The sequence below is a fragment of the Ochotona curzoniae genome, unplaced genomic scaffold (assembly GCF_017591425.1).
Source record: "Ochotona curzoniae isolate NIBS_2020 unplaced genomic scaffold, NIBS_Ocur_1.0 patch413, whole genome shotgun sequence".
In the NCBI taxonomy this organism is placed as follows: domain Eukaryota; kingdom Metazoa; phylum Chordata; class Mammalia; order Lagomorpha; family Ochotonidae; genus Ochotona; species Ochotona curzoniae.
The window spans coordinates 41,324-68,999 of record NW_024466988.1 but is presented as its reverse complement, the minus strand read 5'-3'; the positions used below and the strand labels follow the sequence as shown (position 1 = coordinate 68,999).

At 48.8% G+C, this 27,676-nt stretch overlaps 1 protein-coding gene across 3 annotated transcripts in view; it reads left to right on the top strand.

Moving 5' to 3' along the window:
- The window catches only part of LOC121167650 (regulator of G-protein signaling 3-like), an 84,312-nt gene that overhangs the window by 26,086 nt on the left and 30,550 nt on the right, over positions 1 to 27,676 (top strand). For 2 of the 3 annotated variants that reach the window (XM_040997196.1, XM_040997195.1), the window contains exons 9-11: positions 126 to 169; positions 5,670 to 5,792; positions 9,601 to 9,931. In XM_040997196.1, coding sequence (XP_040853130.1) covers positions 126 to 169; positions 5,670 to 5,792; positions 9,601 to 9,708 — 275 coding nt within the window. In that variant the 3' untranslated portion in view covers positions 9,709 to 9,931. Of the gene's footprint in view, positions 1 to 125; positions 170 to 5,669; positions 5,793 to 9,600; positions 9,932 to 27,676 lie in introns of those variants that run through there. The other variant, XM_040997189.1, reaches the window with a different exon arrangement.

Sequence of the window (27,676 nt, the reverse complement as noted above, 5' to 3'; positions counted from 1 at the left end):
TTCTGCCTCTGCTTCCGAGAAAGCACCGTGCACTCTTTCCAAATGCTTTGGTGACTGTGCCTGAGCCAGCTGCTGAGACACTCCGGCCACAGCTAACGTATGTCTTCCCTTCTGTTTTCTTCAAGGCTCTTCTGGGGACCTGAAATTCTGCGTGCTATATCTTGCAGAGGTGAGTCCTTCCCTTTGCTTTGAAGGGCAGAGGTCTGTGGTCTGGTGGTGGGCTGGCTTCCCTGATGCCAGCCCTCCCACCAGGGAGACATGCAGAGAGCCCCACAGTTAGAAGGGGAATAGCATCCCCACCTCTCTGGTGTCTGAAAGAGCCATGGGCTAGGAAGCTCTGGGAGTGACCCCTGAGCAGTGCTGGAGGATTCATGACTGAGTCCCCACAGAAGTTGGAGAGGGCACAGCCCAAGTCACCTGCTCTCATTTTCCTCGGGTGTTGCCCTGATTCTGGTGCCTCTTCTTTCTCTTTTCCCAGGAAGTACCCTCTGTGACCCGTCTCATAGGGTCTTATAGGTATTCCAGAAGGCTTGAGTGAAACCCCATGGGTGTGATTACTGTCCTGTTTATCTCAATCCCGAGGCTGGGCAGTGCTGTGCCTTTGCAGGATGAAGCCAGACAGATGACCGATCTGCTTGATAAGGCTTGGTGGATAAATATTAAACTGGGGTTTAACCTAAGAGGCCCTCGGTAATAAAGAACGTGAGAGCCACTCTGCCATCTGTAGCCTTTTCTGTCTTCTGGGCATTTACTATCCCTAATCTTGTCTCTGTGGTGTTAGGAGCAGGGTAGGATCTCTCCCCAGCAGGATTTAGCAGGCTCATTTCTGCCTTCCAACAGACCTGGGAATCTGTCTTGTGGGAAAGTCTATACTGGTCATATCTTAGGGATTGGGGTGGGATCTATACTGACTGAACAAGAGGAATACACACCTTAGTGGAAGAATTTGTTTGTGTTGGTGATTGGCAAGCATTCCTGGATGAGATGAGAGGTGCAAATCCTTAACTGAGTCCTTGAATGGATCTGGAGAGAAAAGACAGTTAATGAGAAATTAGCATCAAAGGTAGTACGTATGTGGGACTGTGGCTGCCTGGAACTCGAGATCTGAAGGCCAAGGAAGCATTGGGTGTCCTCTCTTGTGGCAATTACATCCCACTGGGGCACAGAGGGGGCAGGTGGAATCCCTTCAGTGTTGGAAGTGTGTTGAGTCCTGTGGAGCCAAGAGAGCAGAGTGCAACAGAAAGAAGCCTAGGCTGGCTCTTCCTCCAGCTTCACTCCCTGCCATGAAGCTCTAAGTTCCTTAATGGCCAGAGAGCTCTCTGCAGGTTGGGTTTGTTTTGTCTGGAGAAGAACGTGCTTGTGTTCCACAAAGGTCTGTGACCTTCTAGTCCTGTGAAGATTGATGACAGGAGTCCTAGTTCAGTACCCTGCTAGGTGATCTGACCTGGCGACTGTGGTATTGAAGTTCACGGGAAGCTACAAGCCTCTCTTCTTCATGGGTTGTTGTTCATGAGAAGCATTCTGTAATGCAGGGGAGATGCATGCCTGCTTGCTCTGTGGCCTGGGACCTTCTTGACATGGGTGGTTTTGGATTCTGTGGAGCATCCAAACTCGCATCTTGATTGGAACTTCTGGTGTGTGGGTCAGCTCAGAGAAGACACCAGAAGAGGGTTGGGATTTGGGGAATGCTTTCCCACTCCATATGGAGAAAGTGTTAATTGCCAAGGTATTTTCTCTGATCATTCTCTGGCTCTAAGATCATGCAGATAATTATCCTCTGCAGTACTTGGCTCTGGGTCTCTAGTGCCTAAAAATATGCCCCTACAATCTCTGGGAGCAGATGGGCCCATGACGGGTTGCAGAGCACCAGAGGCATTGAGTCAATGGGCATGTTGGTTAGGGACCATTTCCTAGCCTAGAATCATGACCTTGGACCTAAGTCTGAGCCTTGGCTCTGCCATTTCCTGAGTGATTTGGAGCAAGCTATGTAGTATCGGACAGGAGGCCGATGAGGCCCACCTTGCCGGGTTGTAATGATTAAATGAGATTCAATGAGCACTTAGCACAGAGCCTGGCACACAGTGAGTGCTCAATAATGTTAGCTATCATTATTTTCAGATTCATAATGAGGGGAAGAGCTTTTTATATTCATTTTCTCTCCATTAGAAACATCACCACTGCCTTATTGATTTTCTTAAATGAAAGCCGGGAGGAACTGTTCGCCTTCTTTGTGACGTGCATATTCAGATGGGCTCGGGCATACAAGAGATAAACCCTGAATCTACTCTTCTAGACTTGGACTGACAACTTACTCTCTGTGTCTTAGTATTTTCAGTTGAAAAATGGGTGCAGCCGTACATAGATCTGTTAAAACATTCTCCCATGTCGTAGAGTTCTATCAGTGTACATGGACAGATTTTAAGCTGTAGCTGCAGGTGTTTTTGTTTTATGTATTTGCTATTTTACAAAAACAAAGTCAACTTGCACGGAAGGAGGTAAGACAAGATGGGGTCTTAAGGAGGCCAGATGGAGCTGAGTATCTGGCTGGATTTAGGGATGTCCATGTGCTGGGTCGCACTGCAGGGAAGCTTCTGGGTGATGCCCTGGAACCTGGGATTGTGGGCACATGGAGAGCTGGCATGGGGTTGGATCACACCCTGGACTCAGAGACAGTTTTGCTGTCAGGGAACCACCACCAGGCAATGAAGGCTCCAGTATAGACAGATTTCGAGAGAGGGGAACTTAGTCACTGGTGGGAGTTGACTCAGTGCCTCAAGGCCAGCCCCCTGCAGAGTTGCCCATTTATGACAGCCTGGGCCAGGCCCAGGTTTTGCTTCAGAAACTTTTTGGGGCTTCTAGTGTTGAAGGTTTTTGTCTTCAAGCTCTCAGGGCCAGGGAGCCCCGCCCAACATGCTGTTCCTGAGAAAGGCACTTTGGTCACTTCTGCAGCTGGGGAAGCATGACTTTTCCAAGATTCTAAAGGAACTTCTGTGCTAGTACTTTGGACACGAGATCCTAGTGCAGCTCATTTGCCTGCTGGGCCAGAGAGAGACACATGGCTTCCCTGAGGGGTAGGGAGCAGGTGACGGTCTTGCAGGTGTTCATAGGATGGGGATGATCACAGCTGCTCTCTTGCCAGTTTGTTGGAGTGCTGGCCTAGTGTTTTGCCCTGTTTGGGCACCAGGTGGAAAGTTTGAGAGCCAGGGCTGGGCAGCCCTCTTACCATGAGGTCATTATACTTCTCTAGGGAGGTTAGAGCAGGGCACGGCTGTCTAGAAAGCTGCCACAAACCCCACAGGTCTCCCAGGCCCAGTGGTCTAGAGTCTCTTCTGAAAGTTTGCAGTCTGCCTATCTCTAGGGTCTCTTTGCCAGGGGAGCAGTCTCACCAGCCAGCAGTGCAGTAGCCTCTCCAGGTTAGGGAGGGAAATTCTGCAGGCTTTGCTCCAAGGCTTCAAGTCTGCCACTCCAAGGCTTCAAGGCTGTTAGATGCTGGGAGGCCCTTAGTCACTCTGACCTTTGGTTTTTCTCTTCTGGAATATGGGAACAACAACCTGTGCCTTCATGCCTCTTTGTGGAGTTCCAAGATCCACAGGTCATCATGAATGGGAAATTTGAAAATTCATAATTATCTATCAGGAATTGGTATGATGGTGGAATTCCTGCTTCAAACAGAGAATAGGATATGGAAGCTGAGGGAGGGGGAGGAATTTGCCAGAGTCCAAATGGTTAGATAAAAGCAGGGCTAGAGTGCTGAGGCTGGGGCCTGCTCTGAGGAGGACCCTTGGCCAGCTGGAAGGGACTGTAGCCCTCACTCACACCTCCTTTTGCAGTGGACCAGGACAAGGCAAGCAGCAGAGGGCCCCTGGTCTGGGTCTCCCCTACCCCTTTCTCCCAGGGGAACCTTGGGTTCTTTGTTGGGTGTGTCACCATCCTCACCCTGCATTGGGCTGGAAGGTCCTGAAAGCAGCAGGAGCAGGTGGTGAAGCAGAAGCTTCAGTACTGTCCAGTGCACTGCCCAGCTCCCTAAGTCCGGCAGCCAGGGCTGTCTTCCCTCTCCTTGCCTGCTTTCAGGAGGATGAGTGTCCGTCCAAGGACTTAAAGCAGGAGAGGAATGGCTGGCATTGGGGACACTTGGCATGGGAGGTGGACTCCAGGGAAGGGTGGGAAAGTTCCCAGATGACATAAGGTGATAGCAATAGCCATCCCTGCCTCAGGGCTTCCACTAGGCCTAAGTTCCTCTAGTGTTCTGCTGGCTGACTTCTTCCTGTTCATCAGCCCTTGGCTCTGGTGTCACTTCCTTCTAAGGTGAGACTTTTCTGACCACCTTGCTTAAGTGTGGTCTCTCACTTTCCGAGCTTCATACCGTTTCATAGCTTATCATTATATTGCTTATTTGTTTCTTTAGCAGTTTGACAATCCCTCCCTACCGCCCCCCCCCCCCCCCAACACTCCCAACTCCAGGGTAAGGGCTGTGTTTTGTTAACCTCCTCATCTCTAGCACCTAGGCCAGTTCCTGATCCAGAGTTGGGGTCCAGCACTGTGTGCCTAGTGAACAGTTAGTTAACAACACCAGCTACTGTGTGATGTGGCCTGGGTTGTCCTCACCGCTTGCCCTCCCAGGTGCTCTATGAAGTAGGTGGTGTCATTGTCCCATTTTACAGAAAGCTCACTACTCTCCTGAGCCAGGAAAATGGCAGAGTGGCACTAAACCAGGCCTGTCCAGCTGCGAGATGAGGAAGGACTGGGTGGGAGCGCTCTTTTTTTCTGTTCTAAATGGCTTAAGCTCCAAGCTCTCTGGCTCAGTCCATCTAATTGCTGCTATGGAGGAGGGGAGGCGCCAGTCCAAATTCCCTTGGAGTTAGAAAGTGATGGTAGTGGGTGGTAACCCTAGATGGTGGCACCGCCCCACTCTGCCCCCAGCACATACTATTTCATGGCAACTCCCTGAATCCCTGTAGTTCCATGGTGCTTGTACCAAAGCTGGGCTAAATTCAACCTCCTGGAAGTTCCTTCAGGTAGCCAGAGTTTACAGAGGCCATTCCCTGCTATGCATGACATGAGGCCTGGACAGCAAAGGCCTTCCCAGAAGCGGTTTATGGTACTTGGTGAAATTTGAATGACAGCTGTGCCAGAGATATGGCTGCCTCAGTGGGGCTGAATAAGTATTGCTGACCCCTAGATCACGTGCTACATTGGGGCATGGGATTTCAGGTTATGGGCGACCCCCAGGGACTCCAGTGACTGACTGTTTGGGTTCTGGTGGACTTGGACTTGGCAATCGGAAGAGCATGCTGGAGGGAGATCCAGGATGCACAGAGTAGCAGCCTGGAGCTGTTGTACTCTTCATTCCCCACACACTACCCAGGCTGCCTGCTGCCCTGTCTAGTCTCAACCCCATCATTGTCCTGCGGCTCCCCACAGGCCTCCCCTATGTTGGGAGCTACTGTGTCCCTCCTCTCCCCTCCCCCACAGGCCAATAGCTCACCAGCTGCCCCCAGCCCCACTTCCCAGTGTCACTGGGGATTAGTGTACATTTGTAGCTTTTAGTGGGAGCTCACTTCCTCACAGCAGCCTCACCCTTGGGAGCCCAGGGTGGGGCTTGGGCCTTGGAGCCCCCCGATCAGAGAGCAGCCCTGACCCGTCCCTTTCTCTGTTTTCCTTGACGTCAGAAGGCAGAGTGCTTATTCACTTTGGAGGCACACTCACAGGAGCAGAAGAAGAGAGTGTGCTGGTGCCTGGCAGAGAACATCGCCAAGCAGCAACAGCTGGCTGCCTCGCCCCTGGAGAGCAAGGTAAGGGCCTTGTTTGCAGCTGCAGCCCTGGCTGCCTGACTTCCCCTAGGGCCACCCTCCACCCTTGGACCTCCAAGTTGAGTTCGGGGCTAGCCTGAGTTTGGCTGGAACTTGGAGCTGGGCAATGAGCTCCTGGTGAGAGGAGGGCCTGTGTTTGAATGTCTCCGTCCTTGGCTTTTCATTGGGTCCTTCAAGTGGGTTTAACGTTGCTCCAGCAGAACATTAGAGACAAACTGAGCACATGACTCCGCCAGTTCTCAGCTCTTCTTTTGGTTTGCCCGTGGCGGGGTTTAATTTGGGCTGGCCTCCCTGCTGTTGTCTGGCATACGGTCCCCTCTGCCAGGGGGCAGGCCCTGCCCGGGGTGTGGGGGAAGGGCAGTGTGCTGGTGTTTAATGCTGGCCCGAGGCAGACATAATTGAGGGGATGTTTGCAGCAGAAGCTGTTAGAATTTGATCTAGGCCAGAGCCAGAGGAGCTGCATATCCACCGCTGGGCCTGAGGACCAGCCAGCTGGAGCCTGGGAGATGACCAGTCCCTCTGGGGAGGCTGATCTGGACCAGACCTACTCATCCGGTCCAGAGTAGGGGGTGGGCTGGGGGATTGGATAATGTGATGGGAGCAGGACCAGAGCTTTTTCCTTTGATCCCTGCTGATGACAGAAACAAAGCAGAGTTCTCATCCCCCATTGTTGAGACCCTCATGTCCCTTCTGTTACTCAAAGCACAGGCCATTTGGGGACTGAGTTTGACCGTTGGAAGTTTGGGGTCCAACTAGCTGCATAGTTGTTTGGTGCAGTTGCTCTGCTAGACCTGGCCAGAAGTGGAGGGACAAGTGTAAGGAGCAGCTGGAAACTCTGGCCTTGCTGCTTCCTCGCCGGGGTGGGGGTGGGAGTGAGGAGTGGCCCCTGTGGCGAGAGCTGGGGAGAAGGGTGCTGGACAGTGGCTGGTGGGCAGGGTTACCAAAGAGTTGTGTCATCAGAGATGTGATGCTATTTGACTCCAGGCAGGGGTAAGATCAACTTTGATGGGAGGAAGACATCGGACAGAGTGTGGGTCCTGGGACATGTTCAGCCTTCACCATGACCTTGGGCAAGTTGCTCATGGCTCTGTACTTTGATGTCCCCTATCAGTCACATGAGGTTCCTCCCCTAGAGGGTTGATGGGGGTTTGCAGCTGACATGGAACTGCACAGGCACACGCCTAACCAGAGTTGTAGGGAGGGCACTGTCCCGTCCCTGCTCCCGATGGTGCGACACTCGCTCCAGTATCAGGTTTGTCTTTGAGGGGAGACCTGTTATCATGGTTGCTATAGCCTGCCCTCTCCTGTCAGTCTGGGCTGGGAATCCAGGCCACGCCCTGTTTACCCGGCGGAGTGTGGAGTGAGGATGGGCGGAGCATGATGAGGCAAATGTTGAGTGGCTGAACTTGTGCCTCCACCTTTCTTTGCTTTGTACTAACTTCCTCCTCCGAGGGAGAGAGGTCTTTATGCCCAACATCAGAGTTTGCTGACTCTAGAATGTGCCTGACAGAGGTGTGTCAGTGCTCAGAGAAACCACCCCCTCCTTTGCCTTTGGGCAGAATGGTGAGTGTCTGCAGCTAGTTTGGGCCTGGCATGGGCTGTTGGCATCATGGGCAGGCAGCAGGTGGAACATAATTCATGCCAAAGCTGTTTGGATGTTGAGTGTCATGGGGAAGCTGTGCACGGGGCAGAAGGGAAAAGAAGAGGGGTCTGGCTATTGAGAACTGTGGTATCGCCTCTGGGTCTCAGCGAATTGGTTCTTTGAGCCATGCACAGAATACTTCCAGATTAAATTTACGGCAGACAGAACTTTCTCCAGCCCTAAAGAGTGCCAGACGGCTTCCCTGACCTTGGTAATGGGGTCCAGGTGGCTGTCCAGCTGGCGCAGCCCATCACCCACCTGTGCTCAGGTCTGTTAGTTCCCTGCAACCTGAGTGACCCAGGGCAGCATTGCAGCTTTTCCACTAATGTGGCTGTTCCCCAGGGGAGGAGAGGTAGGGCCAAGAAGACCTCAGAAACTGCTTCTTGCTTTCTGAGTACAACTCACCCTGCTTGCTGATGCCTTTGGAGACTAAGAAGTGCATCCTTTGATGCCTTTTCTGAATCTTTGCCTTCTACTAAACAAAGGAAAGTGAAACCAACACTCCCTCCACCCCATCAAATTTCTTCCTCTGGAAAGGCAATTCCCGAATCTGCCACCCCCCCGCCCCCAGCCTGTGTCCCTGTCCTATCCACAGTGCTTGCTGACGCCTTGGGATGGCAAGTTCTTCAAATACCTCAGGGAATGGAAAGCGCTTCCCAAATGCATAAAAAAAGTCATCAGTGCACTTTTTGCTGTGAATGTAAGCAGCCACTCACTCAGGGGAGGAACGACATGCTGGGGGCGGGGGCGGGGGCTCTTCAGATGCTGTGATGTGTTTATCTGGGGAGCTGAGGACCCTGAGCTCATTCTGTCTCTATGGGGAAATCTGTGCCCCGAAGACTTCTGCTGGATTTGGCTGCCTGTGAAATCTGCTGCCCTTTGGACCAGCTCTGTTCTGCTTCCAGAGGCAGGCAGGGGCAGGAACAGGATTCTGTGGTCTGGCAAGTGTGGGGGGTCCCAGTGGGCCAGGCCACAGTCCCATGATACTTCTTTGGGGAGGGGAGTCCATTGTCTGTCTCTTGCTCACTCTTTGCCTGTAGATTCCTCCCACTTCCTCTCTTGCCCGGCACCCCATCCATCTCTTCTGAACGCAGACTTTAGTCTTGCTTCACTACCTGTCCCTGGAGACCTTCTCCCTTTCTCTGGCTGCCTGAGGCTCGTAGTACACGCACTGCATGGGGCCTTCTGTGATGCTTCCAATCTGGAGTGACTGAACTGCTCCCACCTGCGGCTGCTGGGGTTCAAAACCAGGAGGGAGAGGCAGGGCGACTCTATCTTGGTTATCAGTGATATACACAAAATAAATGCCTTCTCTGTGCCAGATGCCAGGCCCTCTGGGATCGCAGAGATGAGCAAAGCCTAGTTCCTGTCCTTATTGATGTCTCCTGACTGGAGAGAAGTGGCGGGGGCACTGGAATGAAGATCCAAGCATTAAAAGCCATGCAGGCAGGTGCGGGTGAGAGGGGTGGCCCAGCTGGGTGTTGGCACTGGACAGGCCAGCCAGCTGAGAGGAAGTGTTTGGCCACTGAGTTCTCAGGTATGAGCAGTGGGTACGCTCAAAGGAATCTGGTGCACTCCTCCCTCTGGAGGTCATAGTGTAGTGACAACAGACTGCTCCAACTAACGTGGTGAGCAGTAGGAGACCCCAGAGAGCTGCCTGGCCTCTTCAACTCAGTTTCTGCATCAGTCAAATGGTTGGATGAACAGGGAGGCGTAAACTCAAAGTGCTGGGCCCAGTGGCCTGCGAGAAGATCTCTGCTGACCAGCCGCTGGTGTTAGCTGATTCTAAGGGATGTCCGTAAGAGGAGCCATCTGCCAGCCCTGCTCCTCCTGGAAGCTGACGCCGCCACTCTGAGCACTTGGGACCAGCCGCTCCGTGGCACCTCACCATAGCCGCCTGCCATATTCCAGGGCCCAGGCGGGGAGATGGGGACCTCCAGAATCAGCTTTGGCTGTCAGACCTCTCCTAGATGGGATACAGAGGTGGGTGCGTGCCATCTCATCAACTGCTTAGGGCAGTTAGAACCTGGCCTGGGGATGCCAAGGTCTGTCCAAGTGACTTGGTGAGGAACAGAGGCAGGTCCTGAAGTCAGGCATCCATGGCCTGAGTAGACAGCAAGCTAATTCCAGTTCTGTCTGGTTCCACAGAAACTCCACCCTTACGGCTCTCTCCAGCAGGAGATGGGGCTGGGCACCTCCGCCAATGCTACCCAGGATAGAAGCTTTACCTCATCAGGACAGACTCTGATTGGCTGAGCAAGCCCAAGGGCGGAACTGTGCTGCCAGCGACTTAACCCTTTCTTGGGCCTCCCTTACTACACAGTAACCTCACCTCAACTGGATCCAAAATGGAGGACCAAAATGGTGGGCCTAGGGCCATCTGAAGAGAGTGGTTCCAAGGGTGTGTGTGGATTGGCAGCGGAAGGACCGCAGTGATGAGAGAGGCCCATGGGCCTGCGCAAACTGGCCACAGGAAGTTGCTGATGGAAAAGGCTCTGAAGCTTGTTCCCTCCACGCACAAACAGGTCAAAGGGCGTCTGGGCCTCCAGCAGTGGCTCTAGCACTCACTCTGGGGCCCACAGGAGAGACTGGCTGAGATCATCCCAATGGAGAACGACGCTGTGATCTCTTGCTGTCTGAAGACATCTCCAGCCACTGGCTCATTTTTCCTGCAGACACCTTGACTGGTTCATTTAGCGGATTTGGAGTGGGGAGGGGAAGAGTGTCTCATTTGTACCAGGCTCTGTGCTGGGGAACTGCAGAGAACAAAATGGACAAGCCTTGTGCTCTCATCATGTTCCTGTTGTAGCAGGGAGTAAGCATGCGGGAAACGGGTCACCAACAGCTCCATACACATGTGTGCACATGCACAGACACACACATACACACACACACGTCTCCACGGTTGCCAGCGGTGATAATCTGGGAAAGTAGCAATTTCTTTCAGCAGAAAGGATGGCTGTGCATGGGGGTGAAACAGAGGAATGATAGAACTTTGACCAGTCCTGGCTGGAAAGGAGTGAACCAGTCAAGACTTGGGAAAGAATGTTCCAGGTAGAAGGTCAGACATGGGAGGTCCCAGGATGAGAGAGTGTGGTGAGTAGGCCAGGGTGCCAGAGCTTGGAGAGGAGCAGAAAGAGGCAGTACAACACCAGATAGTGACACTGAGTCTGTAGTGGCTTCTCCAAGGATCCTGTTGTTGACAGGAGGGGGTCCATATGCGTGTGAGACTGGGGAGGGATGCCCGAGCTCCTGGTGGCTGGTGGGTGGGCAGCAGGTGTGTGAAGACTAGGATGGGGGATGAGAAAAGCTGGTTCCTAGCCTTCCCACCAATCCTCATGCTCCACCACCTCTTATGTTCTCAGTGGCACCTTGTGTACAGAACCCCGCTCTGGGTTCTGGGAATGTCTGTGGGAGTTGAGAGCAGCCAGTGCTCTGCTTGGCCCCCCATCCCTGCCCCAAACTTCAACAGCAGAGGTTGCCTGGGCTTTCCCTTCATCCTAGGCTGAGTGCTCAGCGGAAGCTGGAACCCAGTGTCCTGGACTCAGTTTACTTCTTGGGAAGTCCCAGAGACTCAGGGACCAGGCCTAGGTATGATGCAGCCACCTTGGTAGAGATTGCTCCACTATGGGAGCAGTGACCAGAGCCCAGCACGCTCACTGCCTGCTGCAGTAGCTCCCACGCCATTTTCTGTCAAGACCTAGAGTAAGGGAAGCCTAAGGCCACAGGTCCCAGAGATGTGGCTTGTGCACAAAGCCTGTCTATAGGCCGGCGTCACTTGCATTGGAAGAGAAGGAGGTCAGAGAGAGTGCCCTGAGCTCAGATACTATACTGTGTCATGCAAGACTTTAGAGGATAAAGCCTGGGTCCCCTGTGACCTCATTGAGCTGCTGTGGCCACTGGGACAGTAAAATTTAAAGCCTGGCTTAGAATATGCCCCCTGGCCAGCCACTGACCCCCTCCCAACCCAGGAAAAATTAGGCACATACAATCAGCTGTCTCATATGGGGCAGGTGAGTTGGTCTGTGATAGGATGATGCTCCCACCCAGGGATCAGGCTGCCTGACACAGTGTCTCTGGCAGCCAGGGCTTAGCCCGCAGGCTGAGTTCTGAGTGACTGAGCAGCCGGGGCCTCACAGACAGTGAGCTGTGCTTTGATTTCATTTGATTCCCGTACAAAATGACATTAAAGGGGGGGTGGGGAGAATGTGAGGCACAGGAGAATTGCCTGTCTGGGAAGACAGCAAGCTTGTCTCTCCCGGGCCTGGTGACATACCTCTGGCCACCAGACAGGGGGCTTAGGACAGCAGCTGTGGCCACAAAGCAGTGGAGACTTGGAGCGATGTGCAGATGCAGGAATCAGACCTTCTCCTGGATTGTTCTGCTGCACCTGCTGTGAGGGTCCGGATTGGGCCTTCTGGTGGGCCCCAGGCTTCTACCCCTCCCCATTGCCTGTGGTGAGCCACAGCACACTGCTGCTCAGCCTCGCCAATCAATGAAGCACTTAATTTGGCTGCACTGGCTCGAGGAGATGAAATACGACCTGGTGGCCACTGCTCTGCAGCATCCTAGTCCATCCCGGTCGACCGGCCGGAATGATGAACAAGCATTGGCGATTGCCTCTGAGAGTCATAATCACGGGAAGCCCAGCCCAGCCCCTCCCCGCCACATAAATCACTCCAAGAAGCACACAATGGCCTCTTTCCTGATGGGCCAATTGTCTCGGTTTGGTGTCTTGGGCAGGCGGGAGCGGGGAGGATGGGAGCACAAGCGTGTATTGTTGAAAAGGCCATCTGTGCAATTTGAATACAAAGTGATCCTTTTCGCTCCCCCACACCTCCTGAGCTCCCATTTTTGTACTTTCTTCTGTCTTGGGCCTTTCAAAATTCTCATCTTCCCTGGAGATCATGACGCCAGGGTCTCCGCTGGCCTGGATCCTCTGGCCTGTGGGAGTTGAGACAACATCGTGAATCCTTAATGACGTTTTGTTGGTGTATGTCTTGTGTTTGTTTTGTTCTTTGAATTTCTTTTTTTTTTTTTTCACAAATTCTGCCACCAAAACCCTTGTTATGCACGACATCAAGGCACACTTATAGGGTTTTGCATAGGGGCGGTGCAGGCGGTTTCACACCATGGGGCAGTCCCACTGTGAGCACATGGGCTTTGGAAGTGGCCCCTGGGTACTTCCTTTCCCCACTGTCTGGCATGACCCCCGCTTGGTCCTCAGCAGCCTTGGTCAGTGGGTTATTCCAGGTCAAGGCCTTAAACCGTCCCATCTAGAAAAGGCAATGGTTTAGGTTGATCTTTTAGGGGTGGAAGTCAGAGGAACTGGGAAGAGGCAGGAAGGGTATACCTGGTCTGTCAGAAGCCCATTCAACTATAGAGGGATACTTGTAGGACAAATAAAACCAGATGCTATGTGTTTGTTTTCTATCCAGTAGAGACAAAACTTCCAGAATTTGTTTTCCTAAGATATGGTACAGGCTAAAAAGGTGAATAATTTTGCACAAGATTTCCCCACAGTCTGATATGAAAGACAAGATTAAGCTCCCTGAAGCAGGCACTAGTGGGCCCATGCCCAGAGCACCTGCTTCTGGTTATTCTGCAACCAAGATGGCAAGGTCTGGGAGGCTGGGCGGTCACACCTCTACAGAAAGGCTGTCTTGGGAGACTGTGGCCCTCAGACGAAAGCCCAGGTATCAGTGTGGCTCTGCAGGCTGTCCCTGTTTGACACTCATAACTCTGGGACTTTTTTCTGAGTGTAAAGTAGCAATGCATGTTTCTGTTTAGGCTGCTGTCTCTGCTTTACACTGCCTCCCCTCTTGGCTGCCCCTGCTGGATGCAGTCCATGCAGTCCTTAAGCTTCAGGTTGCAGCCCCTGCTCAGAGATGCCTTTCTCAGGCATGTGTCGTTAGCCATTGCTCCCATCTTTGCATGCCCAGGTCACTCTGTTCATCCTAAGCAGAGCGTTGGGCAGCTAGATCTCATCTGTGAGACTCTGAGCTCCTTGGGAACAGGTGGAGGTCATGTTTTATTTCTCTTTTCTTCTGTTGTTGCCTGATCTAAGGCAGGTAGTGCAATGGATACTGTACAGTTCAATAGAACCATCCACTTCAGCTCCCCTCATCTGTGTTTTACTGTATAGATGAGGAAACAGACTAAAAAGGAAAAGAGGCTGGCCAGCATTGCAGGCCAGAACCAGAACTGTAGCCCCGGCTCTCCTGGCTCCCTTTGGCTTACAGTGTTTTGCTGTTGAGAGGAGGAAGTGGTTTGGGAAGGTTCACTTCAGGGTACCACCATACCTTCACAGTGACACTGCGCATCCATGGAAATGAAGGGTGTCTGCTCAGAATTGCTCCTTGGTTCTCTTCCCTGGGCTACGAGGCGCCCCTGCCACGTAACCACTTGCCCTCAGAGAAAACCAGAGTTATGTTCTGATCTTGGCTCAGATTTTGCTTCTGCGGGTTCTTACTGCATGACCTCAGACAAGTGACTTCACATCTCTGGTCATCATATTTCTTCGTCACCAAAAACAAGGGAGTTGAATCCAGATGTTCTCTAGGATTTGTCTGATGACAAAATATTAGACTATCACAGTAAAGATGTCGCAGGAAGGGTGAGGACCCTGACAGAGGGCAAACAATGGTTTGGGTCTTCATTGTGTACATAGTTCACTGAAACCATTTCATGAGGGATGGCAGAGGGTAGAGCAGGCGGAGTTCAAAGCCTCAGGCTAAAGGAAGGAAAAAACCACAACGAACACTTTAGTCTTCACACTGAAACATGAGTGCCTGGATGGGGATCAGTGCAGTCACTGTACTAGGCTTATGTTTACCATGAACTCACAGCACATAGGACCACACAGGCTGTCTGACAGGAAGGGGCTCTCATCAGAAGCACTTGAATTGCAAGCATTTTTTTTGTCTCCTCCCCACCCTAAGGTGCATTTTACCAGGCTACCCCTGGGAGACTGGCCCAAGGAGCTCTCCAACCCAAGGTCTTCCTCATCCGCCTTCCTTTCTGCTCAGGCAGATTGACACACACTGCCCTGTTCCATTTGAGCCTCACCTGTGACATGTAACTACTGCATGTTCTTTAGCCTTCCTAGGACATGGTGAAGAACCTAGGCGTTTTCTGCCTTTTGTGATTCTGCCTTAATGGCTTGGCTGGGGGCTGTGTGAACCTCAGGCCTGATAGTCTACGTGACACCCGGCAGGACACCTGGCAGGTCACGTAGGCAGACGGAGGTACCTGGTATTTGATAAAATTCACAGCCCAATAGCTCATCGATTTTTTGAAAGTTGCTTGTTTCAAACCCACCAATAGAAGCCTGCTAAATCATGACTGTATAATTAATAGCCTGAAATGTATAAGAACTGGGGGGCTTGGGCTCCCTTCGCTCTTCTGGCTCGCGCTTCTTTTGTCCTCCTTGTGGATCCTTGCAGCCTCGGCTGCGGCTGCCCCTCCCCCGCCCAGCCATGCTGGGCTGGGGGAGGTGGCTGGGTTACCTAGGCTAACCTGAATAAACCACCTTTTTGCCTTAGCACCGACTTCAGACTTGATGATTATCTGGGGATTTCAAAAATTGGCACAACAATGGCATCAGGATAACTTCCAGGTGGAATTTGACATCATCTATATGCTGTGCCTTTAGTTTCTGGTGTTTTATCAAGTGTTAGTGATTTTACATCTAGGTTTAATTTCACTGCTGTAGCTGTTCCTTGGGGGAGAGAACACCAGGGATTTGGTTAGCTAGCCTAGGAAGTGGGCTGCCCCTCGTCACATCATGGTTTGGTGGCAGAATGTCTTCTGACACCTGCTGAAACCAACTCTCAGGTGGACTTGAGGAGCCCAACCCAACACAGATGCAATAACAGAGGAGACAGTGTCTGTCTGGATGGGTGTGTGGAACTTTGGTAAAAGCCTAGAGTCTTTGAATGAGGAGCCAAAATGCGGTAGCTCAGCTAATTAACAATTTACAAGCCCATTGCTAGATGCCATAGCCAAGAGTGAGGCAGGAACCTGGTGGTGGGTACAGAGCTGCTGACTGCTGGAGATTCTGCGTGGTTGGGGGCAGGGAGAGGAACTCGCTCAGCAACTCCTTGTGTTGTCCTGAGGAAATGTAAGTCACCACTTGGGGCTATAATGGAAAGAGTGAGGGATCAGCCCGGCTAATGGAGTGAGGTTGTCTCCTTGTCAGCTGGCTTGTCTTGTCTAAATTCCTGGCTCATTCTCGCTGGAGCGGAATGAATGGAGCGGCTGTGTTGTACCTGGAGTGAAGAGTGTTCTAAAAATAGCAATGGGCAGGGGCGGAGGGGAAGAGCAGAGGGCTCCTTGGAGAGCAGGGTGGGGACGCCTCGCCCCGTCTTCCTACTGGGTCTCATATTTGAGGAAGCTCAGGATTCAGACACCAGAGGAAAGGGGCTGGCTGGGAGGCACGGGAGGTGGGGGCACAGCCAGTGTAGGATTCACCTGGGGCTGCAGTCCTGGGAAGCCTTCCTCTCTGGCCTCAGGGCACACTGGGCCTGGGAACCCCTGGAGCTGAGTGAGGCTGGGCTTCCGGAGAGTCGCCAGACAGGCGAGCAGTCCTGCCTGGCAAGGAGTCCCGGCTAGCCGACCCTGAGCCCTGACCCGAGCCAGCTGACCTTCAGCACTATGCCTCCTCAGCTGGCGCCCCGTCCCTTGCTGACTTGTTTTCCTGTCACTTCCTACAGAACCTCTGGGGAGGGAGGACAAAGGAAGGCCAGGGTGGACTTGGAAGACAGAGGGCCTCATGGTTGAATAAATTTCTGTCATTCCTCAGAACAAGCATAGACATCTAAGGAGCCTTCAGGTCTAGAGACCAAAAGACCAGGGTTCAAATCCCAGCTCTGCTTCCCACCGGCCATGGATTAGTTGTAAAGTCACCTAATGTCTATAAAATGGAGAAAGGACACCTGCTCATTGAGAGTATTTGAGATCAAAGGTTTTGGTGTATGCAGTGTGCATGGTAGTGGTCCCTATCTCCAGCGGCTCAAAAAACACACTTGACTCTATAATGCCCTTCCTCATGCTTCCACTCAACACAGTTGACTTGTCTGCTGTGTTGTTACCAAAGTAATTCAGATAACTGATGTTTGTTAGAAGAAAACATTTACTGCAGATGACCCAGAAGGAGGAAATGCAGTTCCAGCACCCACATGATAACCAAAGTTGACCTTTTGAGTACATCTCTGTTATTTGCAAACTGAGGTGACAGGTGTGTCTTTCCATTCTGTAGCGTAGAATGTATCCGTGTTTCCATGGCAGAGAGTATTATTCTACATTATCATTGCGAGTGCCTTCAGAGTTATCTATGTTCCTCTCTCAACTATTCTTTCAACAACTTACAGGTAGTTCAATGTTCAGGTAGTTTCAATTTCTTATTTCATAAAAAAGAAATGTACAGTATTCTGGTATCTAAAGTCCTTGCCCTGAATGCGCCGGGATCCCATATTGGTGCTGGTTTGTATTCCATATGGGACTGCTCCATTTCCCATCCAGCTCCCTGCTTGTGGTCTGGGAAAGCAGTCAAGGACGTCCCGAAGCCTTGGGACCCTGCACTTGCGTGGGAGACCGGGAAGAGCGCCTGGCTCCTGGCTTTGAATTAGCTCAGTGGCTACTTGGGGAGTGAACAAGTGGATGGAAGATCTTTTCCTCTCCTCAGTAAAATTTGCCTTTCCCATAAAAGTAAATAAGTCTTTAAAAAAAGAAATATATATAAAAAGCCAGCTGAGATTAAAAACAAAATCTTTGTAGATACATGTGAGAACTTCAAAAATTCATGACAGCGACGGAGGGGCGAGTCTTGTGGTACACCAAGTAAAGCCACTACCTGCAGTACTGGGGTTCCATGTAGGCATCTGTTCAAGCCAGCTGCTCCACTTCTGCTCCAGCTCCGTTAATGCACCTGGGAGAACAACAGGATGGCCCAAGTGCTTGATCCCTTGCACTCAAATGGGAGACCCAGGTGAAGCTCCTGGCTCTAGACTTCAACCAGGTACAATCCTTGTGGCTTTTTGGGGAGCAAAACAGCAGATGGAAAATCTTTCTTTTTGTCTCTCCTCCTCTCTCTTTCTCTGTAATTCTGCATCTCAAATAAGTAAACATGTTTTTTAAAAAAATGGAACAAAAAGTTGTTGAGCTATAAAAGCTGTGAAGTTTGTTACCATACAAAATATATACTTTCCAGGCTCTTTCTGGAAACTGCTTACATTATGGTATCCCGAGCATTCAGTTTATTAACTACTGCATGTTGGATCCTCAACAATTATTTGTTGAATGAATGTTTTGTCAGAGTAAGTTCCTGGTGGTAGAATTACTGAGTCAAAGAGTATGAATATATTTATGAAGTAGATTCTTAATCCTGTTGCCAAATTACACTTCCAAGTTACTCTGTCAATTTCTGCTCTCACTTTTGATTGGCTATTCTTCCTGCTTTTTCAGGAACTTGTCCTTCTTGGCACCAAAATTTCTGCCTCCTGGAACAGCCCTTAATCTGCGTCAGAGAATGCCTGTTAGCTTGTACCCTCAGTAACACTGGGTATTGCTACATTTTTGATAGGTTCCTCTTTTTGGTTACTGGAGACATTAAACATTTATTTATATGCCTTTTCTTCTCTTGCATCACCTATTGTGGAAGTAGTTCATTCAAATCTTTGGCTCTTTTTCCTGTTGGATTTGTTTTTAATTCAAATAGTGAAAAACAAAGCAGACTCCTTACATAAAGAAATTGGTCTGTTACCCTTTTGTTTTTACTACTTTAAGAAAAATTATTTTTATTTGAAGGTGGATATACAGAGAGAAAGAGATACAGAAAGATCTTCCCTCTGTATGTAGGTTCACACCCCAAGTAGCCATAACAGCCAGGGCTGAGCCCATCCAAAACTAGGAGCCAGGAGCTTCTTCTGGGTCTCCTACAAAGGTGCAGGGTCCCAAGACTTTGGGCCATCCTTCAACTGCTTTCTCAGGTCACAAGCAGGGAGCTGGATGGGAAGTGGAGCAGCCAGGACACAAACTAGCACCAACATGGGATCCCGGCACATGCAAAGCCAGGATTGTAGCCACTAGGCTATTGTGCTGGGTCCTTTTACTATTTAAGTCACATCTCTTTTCTGATTTATAGGTCATCATATCTGCAAATTGTTGTAGTTTCAGCTTTTTTGAGATATAGTTCAAATGCCAAACAGTTCACCCAGTTGAATGTACAATTCAGTAGTTTCTGGTGTATTCAGACTTCTACTGCCATCACCATGGACTGTGTTAGAACATTCCCGTGACCTCAAAAATTTTTGCCAAGTCTCTCCTCTTACTCCTCAGTCCACTTTCTTTCAGTTTGCATATATTTGATATTTCATATCAACAGAATCATAGTATTTAGTCTTTTGTGACCAAATAGGCTTTCATTTAGGATGATTTTTTTTAGTATGATGTTTTTATGTTTACTCATGTTGGAGCATGTATAGCTGCCCAATTCATTTTTCTGGTGAAACAATATACTATCGCTTGGAGGGCCTACCTTTTGTCCAGTTGGTGGACATGTAGGTTGTTCCTGCTGTCTGACTGGTATGGATCACGCTGCTGTTGTTGCTTTTGTGTGCATGTGTGTTTTTCATTTCATTTGGGTGTGTACCAAGGAGTGGCATACCGGATCAAATGGGGACCATGTTTAACTTGTTGAGGAAGCACCCACCTGGTTGTACAGTTTCAGTTTCTCTACGTCTTGGCTAACGCACAGTAGTTTTGAGGGTGTATTTTGAAGATGGTAGCCATATTGGTGGGTGTAAAATAGTATCTCAATGTGTTTTTCTTTCTATTTTAAAAAAATTGCTAGTTACTTTAATCTCAGGTTCAGTACTCCTCTATAACAAAGAACTTTACAAGTCCAACGTGGATAGCCCATCACTCTGCAGGGATGGAAACGGTTAAAGACAGAAGTGGCATTGTCCTTTATCTCCTATCTGTGCATTTAAAGATATGCTTTACCTTTGACCAGAGATTATGGAATAGTTACATTTTTCTACTTGGGCTTCATGGTCTTATTAACATTTCAATTTACATGGGCTTTCCTTTAATATATATAATATAAAAAGGAATTCATTCATTTTTCCCCAGTTATTTTTCTCCAAAGCTTGTTTATAATATTAGGATAACTACCTTCATATTTTTATACATTGTCTCTCCCATTCTCACATATTTATACTTCTAAATAAAATTAGTATATTTTAAAGTTATTTAAAAATTTATTTTTATTTGAAAAGCAGATTTACAGAATGGGGAGAGAGCGAGCGAGAAAGAGAGATCTTCTGCCCACTGGTTCACTCCCCAAATGGCAGCAGTGCAGGGGCCTGGCACTTCTTCTGGGTTTTCCACATGGATGCAAGGGCCTGGCACTTGAATCATATTCTGCTACTTTTCCAGGCACATTAGTAAGGAACTGTATCAAAAGTGGTGCAGCCAGGACTCAAACCAGCAGCCATATGGGATGCTGGAGCTGCAGGCCAAGGCAATGACCCCAAATTATTTTAAAACTTACTTATTGGAGAGGAAGACAACGTTAAAGAGAGAGAACGAACATGATCCTGTTCCCTTCTGCCGTCTGACCCCACAGATGCCTGCAAGGATCAGGAATAAGGCAGGATAAAGCTGGGAGCTGGGCACTCACTCAAGGTTTTCCACAAAGTGGGGGAGGAACCCAGACACTTAAGCTTTGACCTCCATCTCCCAGGGCTAACATTAATAGAAAGTTGGGGGTCAGGAACCAGTGCTAGAAACGGAACCCAGGACTATCAATATGAGTTATGAATGCCTTAACTGGTCTCTTAGCTGCCAGCCCAAATGTCTGCCCCTGAATATTATAATTCAGTTACCATCATCTTCCTATCCCTTCTCAAAAATCTCATGGAGATTTGTATCATCACTTGATTGGATTATGTGTAGGAGCAGATGTTTGGCACAGTGGTGAGATATCACTTGGGAGACTGTCATCCTATACTAGAAAGCCCATTTCCAAGTCCAGCATCCTTCTAATGCACGCCTTGTGAGGTGGTGGATGGTCATGCAAGCACTTGGGGCCCTGCTGCCCAACTGGGAAACCTGGATTGAGTTCCGGGCTGTCCTGGCTAGGGCCTGACCCAGCCCTGGCTGTTGAGTGTATTTCAGCAATGAATCAGTGGATGGAAGATCTCTGTGCCTGTTTTCTTAGCTTCGGTCTCTTTCAAATAAAGTGAAACAAAAGCAGTTTGTGAAAGTTTATTCTACACAACACACACACACACACACACACACCAGAAAGGGGATTATAAAACTGCTAATTACTCTCTTCTCATCTGGGAATAAAATTATGTTTCTTCATTTGTGTACATCTGAAGATTCTTCCGGAAAGGTGTGGGAAAAAAGTTTCATAGAAGGCATGTATAGTTTTGGTTAAGATTTGTATGAGATTGAAATTTTTTAAATATCCACTTATTTTGGAAAGCACAGTGACAGAGAAGGGGTGAGGATCTTCCATCTGCTGGTTCACTCCCCAAATGGCTGCAAAAGTCAGGTTTAGACCCACCTAAGCCAGGACTTTGGGGATCTCCCATGTGGCTTAGCAAGAGCCTAAGTACTTGGGTCTTTTGCTGCTGCCTTGCCCAAAATAATAGCAGGAGGCTGGATCAGAAGCCAAATGTCCAGGATTCTAACTGGGGCTGTTATGTGGCATGCTATTGCATGTGGCAGCTTAACCTGCCATACCGCACTGCTGATTCCTAAATTTTAGCTTTGATTTATACTACAAGTGGGAATGTCGATTGATTTATTTAGTATTTGTATATGTTCTGTAACTGATAATTGTGCAACATTTGTGCCAAAAAAATCCTAAATATTACTGAACCAGATAAAAGAAACATACCATCCCCCCAACTCTGTCACCATCAGTGTTACTCTCCAAGTGCTCTCTGGTGTGGTCCCTTCAAATCTTTTGCCATCCACAAGCATAGATTTACTAAGTAATACCACATTATGCATAAATTTCTGTGACTCATCAGTGAAACTGGATTCTAGAAATGTTTTACATTATTACCTAAAATTATTTCTTTTTTGAGTAGCCAGCAGGCCATAGTTTATTTAATTTATTGATACACAATTAAGCCATTCCTCAGGCTTTGATTGTCTGAACAATGCTTCTGGAACAAATGGCCCCGGAATGTTCCGTGTGTTCCTTCTTGCTGCGTTTGTCGATGGAATGGAGGATGACACAGGCTGCCCAAGTGCTCCGACAGTGGTGTCCTTCTGTTTAGAGGCTAATCCACCCATTCCGTAGATGAGCAAACAGGGGCAGGCAGATTCAGGCTGCGTGTAATCTTGCTTCCTACTGACAGTCAGTGAGGGTACCTATTTCCCCACCCCATCTCATTAGTATTTTGGATGTTGTTGCTCTTTCCATTGTTGGTGTAGGAAGTAAAAAACTCTGTTCCATCTCAGCTCACATTTATTTGCTAATGACGATGGACTTTTTACATTTATTGATGATAAATATTTCTTCTTTGGCTGATTAGTTTATGTCATTTGCCACTATTTTATTTGGGTTTTATCAGATTTGTAAGCTATTTTTATGTGATTGAAATAGCAAGCAGTTAATTCTGTAAGTTATACATTTTCCCATTTTATCATGTCTTATTTCATTTATAATATTTTTATCATTCAAAAATTTAACATTTGTTAGAAAATGAATATTTTTTGTAATCAAGTCTCTTGGGGAGTGGGATTATATTAAGACCTTTCTGACTGAGACTATAAGGAATATTCTCTTATATCTTGTTTATGTACTTTAACTCTTATTTTTTACATTTTTTAAATTTTCAATTTCTCTGCAATTAACTTAGTGCCTGGTGTCAGATGGAAATCTCATTATTGCCATCCCCTTAACAATTTTTCCAACCATGTTTTTAAGGATTTTTTTTTTTCACTCAAAGTTAGTTACAGAGAGGGAGAGAGAATCTTCCATTCTCTGATTCACTCCTTAGGAGGCCATCATAAGTCCTGGACTGGACCAGTATCCAGGAGCTTCTTTCTGATCTCCCACATTAGTCCAAACATTTGTAGCATCCTTCACTGCTTTTCCCAGGCCATTAACAGGGAACTGGAAGGGAAGTAGAGCAGTGGGACATGAACCAGTGCCCTTAGGGGATGCTAGCCCCAATCCTGATTTTTCTTCAAGAGATTTATTTTATTTGTTCGAAATGCAGAGTGATATAGAGAGGGAGAAGTTTTAAAAAATCTTGCATCTACTTCATTCCCCAAATGCTTATATAACGCAGCATAGATCAGGCCAAAGCCAGAAACCTGGAACTCTATCCTGCTGTGGCATGTGGGTGTCAGGTGTCCAAATACTAGGATCATCTTCCCGTGCCTTCCCAGATGTGTTAGCTGGGAGCTGGACCTGCAGCATCCGGGACTTGGGGTGTTACTGTTGCAGGTGGTGGCTTACCCCACTATTGCAGGCCCAACCCTGTGTTTTGAGCTGTCCCTTCTTTTATATATATACATATATATGTATATACATACATATACACACAATAAGCATATATATGTGCATATATGTAGGTCAGCTTCTCAGATCTAGGTGGGTTTGAATTTTCTAGTCTTCATCACTAATTCATCTAATCCTACATCAGACTGAGACTTCATGACTGTAGCTGCGTGAAATGCGTAAGCAATGTGTAGCTCTTTTACACGTGAATCTCAGTCTGAGCTTTACAATGGATCTGTAATCTTTTGTCCCACCTCCTGCTACCTGTCAGCCCTGCTTTCTCCCGTACCTGAAATTGTCTGGAATGCTGCCTTGTGATTGTTACTATTTTTAGACACTAGTTCTAGTCCAAGAATCACCCAAGAGTCAATCAACTTAAAGTTACATTTTGCTTCCAGTTCCAGTTGTCAGTAATAAAGTCTGCGTTTCTGGCTTCATTGCTTGCTCCCCTCTTTTGAGCACCGTATCATCTCACTTGACTTCTTGATTTCGATTCACTTTTGTCTGGAGAGCTTTCTTGAGACCATCCCCCCCCGAAAACCTCCTTAGGCCCCCTTAATTCTGTCTTCTTGCTCAAGTCATGATTTGCTTGCAATAGTGAGTTCTAGGTTAATAATGAAAATACCTGTGAAATGTGAAATACCTGTTCTCTTGCTCAAGTCATGATTTGCTTGCAATGGTGAATTCTAGGCTAATAGTCCTTCTCTCAGAAAACCCAGTAGCCATGCTCTGCACTCTGCTTGCATTGAGTGTTGTCAGAAGGGCATGTTAACCTGATTCTCTGGCTTTTCTGCATGGCACCAACCAAGCTCTCTTTCCAATCTTTGGAATTCAGGAAGTTTATAAGATTGCTTCTGGTTGCTTCTAGTTGGGTAATTTCCCTTCGCACTGACTAGGTGAACCCTTTCAGTCACAAGAGTCAAGTGTTCTTTTAGTCCAGGGAGATTTTCTATTCATTTTTTGGGATTGTTGATGTTCCCCCCTTTGAGGGATTTTTATTATGAGTAATAATGACACCTAACATTTATGGAATTTGCTTTCCTTCTGCTGTGAAATTGGCCCAACATTAGTATTGCTATCTCCATTTTGTACATGAGGAAGCAAAGGAACAGAGAATCAGGTAGATTGAACTGGGTCTTATTGCTAGGAGGAATAGCCACAATCCAAACCCAGAAACAGGCCCAAGAGCTTGTGTTCATAGCAACCACAGTATACTCCTGTCCTGTGGTGTCCACCCCAGGGCCAGCCTTAGCCCTGACCTTGACACTCTGTAGGGGCAACACAGAGTGTTGACAGCTGGGGTGGAGCAAACTTGAGAGTGCTACAATTATAGAGTTGCCATAGGTGGTGATGCTGAGGGCCAGCAAAGGGCAGCAATCAAAGGTTTTTCTGTGACTTTAGAATCAAGGATCTACCTTCCCCTTCCTGCCCTTTCCATCTGTCTCAGGCCTCCTCTCTATCCCTGGAACTTTTTCCTGTGGCTCCTGTGGCTCTCCCTGTTCCCAATCCTGTCCCTTTAGTTTCCTTTCTGAACAGCAGCCCACGTGACTTTTCCTATGGCACAAACCAGGTCACCCTCTCACTGCTGAATGTTTGTTAAATGATTTCACGAATGAACAAATACTTTTAGAGGGCCTAAAGTGCTAAGTACTGCTGACTTAATCAGGAATCTCCTGGTTATCCATAGTAAGAACCCAACTCAAATGAGCTCAGCCCATACGTGAACTTCTTTGAATGATGAAAGGTAGTCTTGAGGCATCTTTGGATTCAGGCCATTGAGCAACAGCATCGAGAACTGGGCTCATCCTCTTCATCTCTTGGTCATGCCTACTTATGTGTTGACTCACCCCCTCGGTGGCGGCTGTAGAGCTGCCGAAAGTGTCAGCTCTGAGATAATGATTGCTCATTTTAGTAGTAGTCCCTTGCCCGAGTTCCGTGGCCCAAGTTGGATCACATACCCATCTCAATCACTGAAGACAGAGAAGTGGGCTCAACTGGTCACCTGAGACTTAGGTCACATGCCCATCCTTGTGGGAGCTGGGCCAGATCCTGGTGAATCACCTGGTGTGAGATGAACAAGGGAAACATTTTTCTTCAGATGGCATGCTTGACCAGTCCATGTGCCCCTCATCCCCTAACAGTCTGCTGTAGGGGAAGAACACTGGAGGACAGACACAGACACACAATGAGCAGCATGGAACGACTCCAGGACAGTTGTGAAGGGGTCAACGAGAGCACCTATTGGAAAAGACTTGGTCAGGGACGTTAGGGAAGATTCTGAGGTAATGTGAGGCATCAGAAGGATTGTTCTAGATGAGGACTTGGAAGCAGATCAGCATAGGTAGTTAGAATAAACAAAGTAGATGAAGCCCAAGATGATGCTGGAGAAGTGTTCAGGGCCTTCTGCTGTAGAAATCGAGCTAGGTGGGACACAGATTTTGACCTTTACCAGTACTCAGCCATGGGAGCTGCCTTGCTGGATTTGAGAGGTAGAGAACTCCCACTGGCCTTGTGGAGGAGGGCAAGGTAAGAAACTGGACAAGTTTGGAGCTGTTACCATCAGCCAGGGAGGGTGATGTGGGCTATGGTAAAGTTGCTAGGGATTGAGGGAGAGGCATGCAAGAGCTACATGATGTGGAGGGGTAGGGATTGACAGAGCCTGATGGGTAATCAGCTGGGGTGTGTTTGGGAGAGGGATGACATTCAGGAGTCAGGCTTAGGCAAACAGGAGCATGGTATTGCCACTGTCTGAGCCAGGAGCAGTGGAGGAGGAACCGTGTGGGTGGCCAGATCATGGGTTTACTGTAGGTGGTAGCATCGTGAAGCAGCATGATAGAGTCCAAGTCAGTGAAACCTTACAGAAACCTGAGCGTTGAAATCAGGCCTTGTGAACCGCCTGTAGAGAAGGGTCTGTGCTTTAGAACTCACATTGTATGCGATTGTTACAGTTTGCCATCAGCTGCTCCAGTCCACAAATCTCTGGAATGTATCATGCAAGTTCCTAGCCAGTTTCAGTTTTGCTACTTATCTCATTGCGGAACAGTACAAAGCAGCTCATGAACCCTCACCGTTCTGCAGACTATGTTTTGAATAGATCAAGTCCTACAGTGTGCAGGTTTTGCAGATGGGGACACTAAGGCTCTGAGAAGGGCTTGGCTTAGCCCTAGGAATCATGGGATACAGTGGTAGTGTTTGCATCTACTTCCTCCCCTACCCCTCACCCCCAGCCTGATCCTCTGGTTACAACCTGAACTCAAGACCAACAGTCCAAGCAGGGACGGCCCCAGGGGAGGGCATGGATGCTCCACACTTTCCAGGAACTCAACTTGTCAGTACATGGCCTGGCCCTCAAGCTGGCAAGAACAAAGTGGGTTGAGGATTGCTCCCAAAAGCTTTAAGTTTCAGGCCTGCATGTGGCTGGTTGGGCTAGCGCCAGGAAGGGAGATGGTCATGACTCCTGGTCGTTCTGTGCTGCTGTAACTGCCCAAGGTCAGGCTGATACTACTGAGGTGACCACAAAGTGTGCCCCGGGCTGGGGACAGAAGCCAGTTAACTATAGGTCTCGGGACCAGCTCCAATGGGGAGATTTGGTATCCTGGCATCCGTTGTATGAGGGCTTCTCTTCGCTATGGTTCTTACTACGGTTCCTACTGACAAGCTGAGAATTGTCCTTTACTATCCGTTGTTGCTGATGAAGAGATTAATGGCAAAGGAAGAGACATTTAGGAAGCGTGCCTAGGGGGCGAACATACAGTTAAGAACTTAAGTCCTGGGGTTAAAGAAGGCCTCTGCTCTGCCAAGTTTAGTTTCATGATCAATGACATGGGCAAACTGATAACACCCTATAGCTCAGTAAGTGGTCATTGTATTAGTCCTCTTCCCCTTACTGTAATAGAATACCTAAGATTGGACAATTCATAAGGAAATGAGGCTTATTTAGCTCACAGTCTCAAAGGGTCTAGGGCATGGCACAGGCACTTGCTCAGTTTGAGTGACTTCATAGCAGACATAGTGGTGGGAGCTTCGGAGTGGGGGAGGGAGCGATCCCATGAGGGGGAGTCAGGGAGCAGAGAGGACCCAGTCTTACTCTTTTATAACAACCTGCTTGTGAGACCTAGCCAGCGTCCCACGAGAACTAGGCTTATTACTTCCCAGGGCAGTGCCCCCAGTGACCCAATTATGTTGCTCTAGGCCCTGCATCTTAAAGGCTCCACCATCTACCAGCCTTTCCACACTGAAAACTAAACTTCCAGTGTACAAACCCCCGGGGGATGCAAGCCATGCCAAAGCAGGAACATCAGTAATCACCAGCTCTCAGTACACACCAGGCGTGTGTTAGGCCATCAGCAGGTGTTACGATGCCTATCTTTCCTGCTCACACCAACGCTTTCGAGGTTAATTCTGTCCATCAATAGTGCTATAGTAATAACACACCGACAATGATGGCAGTGCTCATCTATCAGGCACTTACTGTGTGCCATGCAGTCCACATACAAAACCTCATTTAGTCCCTGCCAGGGCTCAGTGAAGGAGAGGAAACAGACTCAGAGACTGACTTGCCCATAGTCATTCACTCTGACTTTCTGGGCTGTTTCTGAGTACCACTGACACAGCTGATCACTGTAGCAGGAGACCTGAGAGGGAAATGAGAATGACCACTGCTGAGACTCTGGGTCTCTACTCCATGTCAAG